Genomic DNA, 6,648 nt, shown 5'->3' on the forward strand with positions numbered 1-6,648 from the left:
AAAATGATGAGAAAAAATACGACTAAGCAAAAAGAGCCAACTTATCAGATGCACAGTTTGAAACACTATTAATCAGGATTCTCACAGAATTGGTTGACTATGGTTGCAAAAGAGAGAAATAAGTGAGGGTTGTGAAGAGTGAAATAAAGAAAAAGGTACAGGGAACCAATAGTGATGGGAAGGAGACTGGGACTCAAATTAATGGTTTGGACCAGAAGGAAGAAACAACAATTCAAAAAAATGAGGAGACACTTAGGAACCTCTGGGACATCTTTAAACGTTCCAACATCTGAATTATAGGGCTGCCAGAGGAGAAGAACAAGAAATTAAAAACTTATTTGAACAAATAATAAAAGAGAACTTCCCCAATCTGGCAAAGGAAATAGACTTTCAGGAAATCTAGGAAGCTCAGAGAGTCCCAAAGAAGTTGGACCCAAGGAAGCACACATCTAGGCACATCATAATTACATTATCCAAGATTAAAGATAAGAAGAAAATCTTAAAAGCAGCAAGAGAAGGAGACAGTTACCTACAAAGGAGTTCCCATAAGGCTATCAGCTGATTTCTCAAAAACAAAAACAAACAAAAAAAAAAAACCTTGCAGGCTAGAAGGGGCTAGAAAGAAGTATTCAGTCATGAAAGGCAAGGATCTACATCCAAGATTACTCTGTCCAGCAAAGCTTTCATTTAGAATGGAAGGGCAGATAAAGTGCTTCTTGGATAAGGTCAGGTTAAAGGAATTCATCATTACCAAGCCTTTACTATATGAAATGTTAAAGGAACTTATCTAAGAAAAAGATAAAAAACATGAACTCACAACTATCAACAACTTAGCCTAAAAAACAAAAACAGAAAAAACCTAAACAAACAACTAGAACAGGAACAGAATCACAGAAATGGAGATCACATGGAGGGTTATCAGCAGAGGAGGAGGAGAAAGGGGAAAAGGTACAGGGAATAAGTAGCATAAATGGTAGGTACAAAGTAGACAGAAAGAGTTGAGAAATTATTGAGAAAAATTGAAAGAGTTGAGACAGAAATTATTGAGAAATCCAAAAAGATTTTGTTTATATGTGGATTATATGTAATTGCTCTATTAGACATTAAAACTAAGGAATGTTTAAAATATTTATTCACTTAAAAATAAAAAAATCATAACATGTTATGTTAGTGTTCACCAGAAGGATGAGAGCAATATAATGTGTACATAAGGAGAGACAGTTTTATTATAAGGAACTTGCTCACGTGTTAGTGGCATTGGCAAGTTTAATATCTGCAATGCGGGCTGGCAGGCTGGAGGCCCAGAAGGGATGCTTTCTCTTTCTCTCACTGCTTAAGATAATTAATCACCCAATATTGTTAGGACAGCTAATTTTGGCCACTTGACTGAGTTTTAATACCCTGTGAAAACTAGTAAAAAAAGTTGCCCAGAAACCATCCCATTTATTGGGCTCTATTTCTTGGCATATTGATAAATTTAGATAGTTTACTATTTTTTTTGTTAAATTAAAATATGCAACTTCTATTCTCTACACCTGAAGTAGGGTAAGAGTTGTTGTGTGTGTGTGTTGAAGGATAAAAGCTTGAGTGGAACTGCAGTACACGCAAACGTAAGAGACATTGACCAGGCTATTATGCATTCTATTATGATATACATATTTAATGAATACATTTTTATTCAAAGTCAACATCTTGCCCTCTTGCAGGTCCCCACTCAAAATACATTTCACAACTGCACAGAAGGACTGAATTAAAAAAACCCTTGTAGACACATTCTGACCTATTTTTAATTTGCATTGCTGCATGCAAGATTTGACATTACATCATATATAGAACAAGGGAGCCAAGAGACAACTACACTTAGCCACTTTTGTGTGGAATGCAGACTTGCATAAGTTATTGAGAGTTAAAGAAGTTTATGTATGAAAAGAAAAAAGAGTCATCAGAGTCTGATTACTAATCTTATTTTGCCACTGGTAGTGGTCTGCCTTTTGCCTAAATCAACGCTTGTCAGCTTCAAGTTTTTCATCCAAGAGAGAGGCTTATTTTCTGGAGTTTTTTGGATTGTTGGTTCAAACTTTTAAGTATAGTTAGAATTATTAAAGTGTCAAATAAAAAATGTTAGAGAGGTATACCAGAGAAAGTGAAAGCCAATGAAAATTTTACTTTTTTCCCCATTCATGTCATTTTTAAACATATAAGAGTCATGTTTGGTGCATGCTACTAATCGGAGTAGTGCTAATTAGTAGCACTACTACTGCTACTAATTTGGGGGCTGCCTTTGCTGAGCAGGCTGGGGAGAGAATGGGGCATGTGACTTCCTCCTCCTCTGTGCTGACCCCACTCCAAAGGGCTCTTTCTGTCTGGGTCACTTTTATTATCTACATACTCAACAAATATTTTTGTTGGAGAATGAATTTCTTAGCCAAATAAGATAGAAGACTACCTGATAAATAATTTCTAATATTCCTTTTAGAATTAACCTACTCTTTCAGTATTCTTTCCCTTACGAACCAGAAAACAATGTACAGTTTTCCAAAAGTAGTTACCTTTCTTTTACTTCAATTTACAAGCTAATATTAAACCCATTTACATTGGAATACACTGGAGTTTTCTTTAATTTCAATAAAAATCTTCCCTTTTTGGTAGAAAGTGACAAGCTGATTCTAAACTGGGAAATGTAAAGGTCCTTGAATAGCCAGGACAACACTGAAGAATTATAAAAGTCCTTAGAATAACAAGTGGAATGTAGAGTTGAGAAAGAAAAACAAGTCTCAAACTTACTATGTATGCATTGGTTCACATGAGGTATGGAGCTATTGGACAGCCTGATTCAGGCTCAGCATCCTCACCATGCTTACCCTTCTTAAATGGTCTTGCTTGACTTAGAGGCACTATCCAGTTTTACTACTTGGAGAAATTGGAACAGATGGCAGTATCCCAAGAACCCTAAACCTTGTCATTAGAAGGCCATGGAAAACATGCTTTTCTTCTTTTAGGAGTCGTGCCAAAAATTCAGACTGCAGAGGGTCCCAAGCTATGTAATTCTCAATGATTTCTCTATGAATTTTTATTAAAGTAAATGCACGGTAAGGAGGCATTACCTGTTTCTCTGACAACCTGTCATTTAATTTATAAATGCTCTTGAGGAATGGGTTGTATGGAATTTAATAAATAAAATCTTAAGTAGGAGGAAATAAATTAAGGAATTCCCGGGGGAAATCCAGACCTAAAGTCATTAAAATGTCTCAGTGAGGCCTAGTAGTCAACAATTCTCCTGGAAAAAATATTTAGTTAGTCATTTGGTTGAAACCCCAGAAAGTTAGCTGCGGCTGGAGTGCCTTTTAAACAGCTTAACATCAAAGACATTTTGCATGTTCTATCATTACTAGCACAATCCTCAAGCTGTCATCTTTACTCCAGTCAGAAATCAGTGTAGAAATATTTGAAATAAAGAAAAATGGCAATATAAAAATACACCATAGTATTCCTGTATAAGATTATTTTATTCCTAATAGAGATTCCTTTTATATTTAGGTTTTTCAAAATCTTAGGTAGCCAAAGAAGTCTATTTTATTTAAAGTAACCTTATTTTAGTATAAAACAATGAGGTTTCCATAAACAGAATCCAAAATGAAGTTTATTTTTATTAATTTTATTTTCATATCGTATACATACATACATCTATAAGCATCCACTGATCAGGGCATTTATTTTTATAGATTTGCCTATTTGCAGTTTAAAATCATTTAACAACTACTGCAAATAAACTCATTTTACATAAAATACTCATAAAATCATCATGGATACTTTCCCAATCTATGTTGTATTTTACTCTTTGTTTCCTAACAAATACCTATTCATTTATTTTGGATCCCATACACTTTTAAACTTCAGTCTCTGCTTTCACCCACTCTCTTATAAAGTCACATGAAGTCCTTGGAAGGTACTCCCTTGTCTCGTTGACGATTGTCATAGGCAGGGCAGCACCAAGCAGTCCTAATACAACCCTCGGCCACCTACCAATACATGAGCCTTGCTCCAGGTCTGGCTTGTCATTTTTTTCATTCCAATAATCACACATTTGACTAGCCTTTGAGCTCAAATTCCCATCTGCCACTAAGCAGATGCTATCTTATACTTTAATACCTAAGTTCCTGTTTGAGAAAATGATTTAGAAAAATATTCTATCCATTTGATCCCATAAATAATAGAACTTGTAAAGAAATGCTGACATTTTAGCATGTGAGGCATATTTCTCAGATTGCTAGGAATGAGGCAAATATTATTACTCAGGTTATGTGCCCTATTTTTGATTCCTGGAAACATAATTGCTATAACCACATTAATAATCATAAGGAAGTACTTGTTAGAATAATCAGGCTAACAATAGAAACCTGGTATATGAGATGGCAGCTTGGATAACCTGGGTAAGTATCCAGTGAAGAATTCAAGTAATAGGACAAAAAAACAAGAAAATAGATAAAGAGGAATAGAGGAATGAACCCAGTGTGCATTTTCTAAGAAATCCGAGACCTCAAACTTTCACTACATATATTACATAAGTTTAAGTTCGAGAAACTGCATCATATGGAAGAAAAAAACCTGCTTTGGCAATTTTACTAGCCAAGTAACCCAGAAGGAATATTTATATTTCATCTTGGGTTGTTTTTCCACAGGAATTTTCAATGTGTCCACTATTTTTCAAAATCAATTCTGTGTTTTTATATTTCAGAAAAATATATGACATTGAGCGCCAATGACTGCTGACATCACAGAAAGGAAAACAGCCATGAGTGAAGTGGTTCCTGATGGAAGAACACAGGCCGGCCCCGAAGCTCCTGGCCAAGAAATGGAACCTGAACCCAAGCAACGCTTTAGACCCAAATACCAACGTGTTAAAAATACAGAAAGCAGTGAAATATCCTGGACTAGACCATGGGACTGCAATCAGCAAGATCCAGACAGGAAAATTCTACAAGACAAAAACCCAGGTGTTTTTTTTCTTCAATAAAGTGAAAGATAAAAATAAGGAGAGAGAAAAAGAATTCAGATTCATAGATAGAGAAAAGGATGACAGCTAGTGGAGTGAGGGTGGGGGAGTGTAGAGGGTGGAGGGGCTGAGCAGAAAGGAAAAAGGACGCATGGACACGGACAGCAGCGTGGTGACTGCTGCGGGGGCTAAATGGTAATGGAAAAAACACAAAAAATACCCTCATGATTCAATTAAAAAAATAAAAATGATCTGTTAAAGGTGAGATCATATTGTATTTGTCTTTTACTGCCTGGCTTATTTCACTCAGCATAGTGCCTTCCAGTTCCATCCATGCTGTTGCAAAGGGTAGAAGCTCCTTCTTTCTTTCTGCTGCATAGAATTCCATTGTGTAAATGTACCATAGTTTTTGGATCCATTCATTTACTGATGAGCACCTAGGTTGCTTCCAACACTTGGCTATTGTAAATTGTGCTGCTATGAACATTGGGGTGCATGGGTTCTTTTGGATAGGTGTTTCAGGGTTCTTAGGATATAATCCTAGCAGTGGAATTGCTGGGTCAAAAAGGCAGATCCATTTTTAGTTAAGCAACAAAACAAACAAGCAAGCAATATATAACCACAGACACTCAAGTAGAGAACAGGCTGACAGTGTCCAAAGGGGAGAGGGGAGGGAATTTCAGGGGAAAAGGGGAAGGGTTTACAGGAACAAGTATAAAGGACACATGGACAATAACTAAGGTGGGTAGAAATGGGAGGGAGGTGGGGAGCACTGGGGAGGTGGGCTGGGATGGGAGTAAAAGACAGAAAACTATACTTGAACAACAATTAAAATAAATAAATTAAAAAATAATAAAAATAATCTAAAAACTCAATTGTTTTATTTAGATACTGATTTTAATAAATGTTTAAAAGTGACATTTAGGAGACTACAGGATAGTTATACATTTGTTGTTTATTTGATGATATTAAAGATGTTAATTTTTGAGGATGTAAAACTGTGATCCATAGTATTGTAGTGAATTAAAGAAGAAAGCTTATTTTTTGGAGAGGCATACTGAAATATTTACAGATGAAATGATATGCTTTCTAGGATTTACTTAAAAACAACGTGGGAACCAGGAAAAATGGAAGGGCTGGGCATGGAACAAAAATGGCCACATGTATAATTCTCAATGCTTGTCCTCGGTACCTAGGAGTTCATTACATTGCTGATTTTTTAATGTGCTCGAAATGCCTCATAGATTTTTAAAGTTATGGCAACATAAAGGCATTTCCAAGCCGCTGACTACACAACAAAAATAAAATGAACTTTTCAAATTCCTAATATTTCCCAGAACTTTGGCTTTTTATAATTTCCAATTCTGTTAAGGTTAAGGGAAAATGACTTTATTTTTCCTTTTATTTTGAAAAAAATTTATATAAAAGCATCTATAGCTCATGTACTTTTCTATTTATTATCAGACAATTTCACATGTATCGAGAATACAATTGAATTTTAAGGCATAGATCTTTTTGCTAGATTGTAGACTTATTTTAAGATACCAGAAATTAAGATTTCTTAAGGTTTTTAGGTGGTAATACCTTTCATAACATTGTGCTTAATATAACATAAATTGAACATGCTTTTAAGATAATTAAATTTAAGATAATGA

General features: G+C 35.1%; 1 protein-coding gene across 1 annotated transcript in view; it reads left to right on the forward strand.

Moving 5' to 3' along the window:
• Window positions 1-5,076, forward strand: part of CUNH8orf48 (chromosome unknown C8orf48 homolog) — a 29,405-nt gene extending 24,329 nt beyond the window's left edge. Inside the window, exon 2 of the mRNA XM_037128941.2 lies at window positions 4,736-5,076. Coding sequence (XP_036984836.2) covers window positions 4,736-4,763 — 28 coding nt within the window. The 3' untranslated portion in view covers window positions 4,764-5,076. The remainder of the gene's footprint in view (window positions 1-4,735) is intronic.
• Window positions 5,077-6,648: the final 1,572 nt, after the last annotated feature.

Source organism: Artibeus jamaicensis, unplaced genomic scaffold, assembly GCF_021234435.1.
Source record: "Artibeus jamaicensis isolate MK-2021 breed Jamaican fruit bat unplaced genomic scaffold, CSHL_Jam_final scaffold_833, whole genome shotgun sequence".
Taxonomy (NCBI): domain Eukaryota; kingdom Metazoa; phylum Chordata; class Mammalia; order Chiroptera; family Phyllostomidae; genus Artibeus; species Artibeus jamaicensis.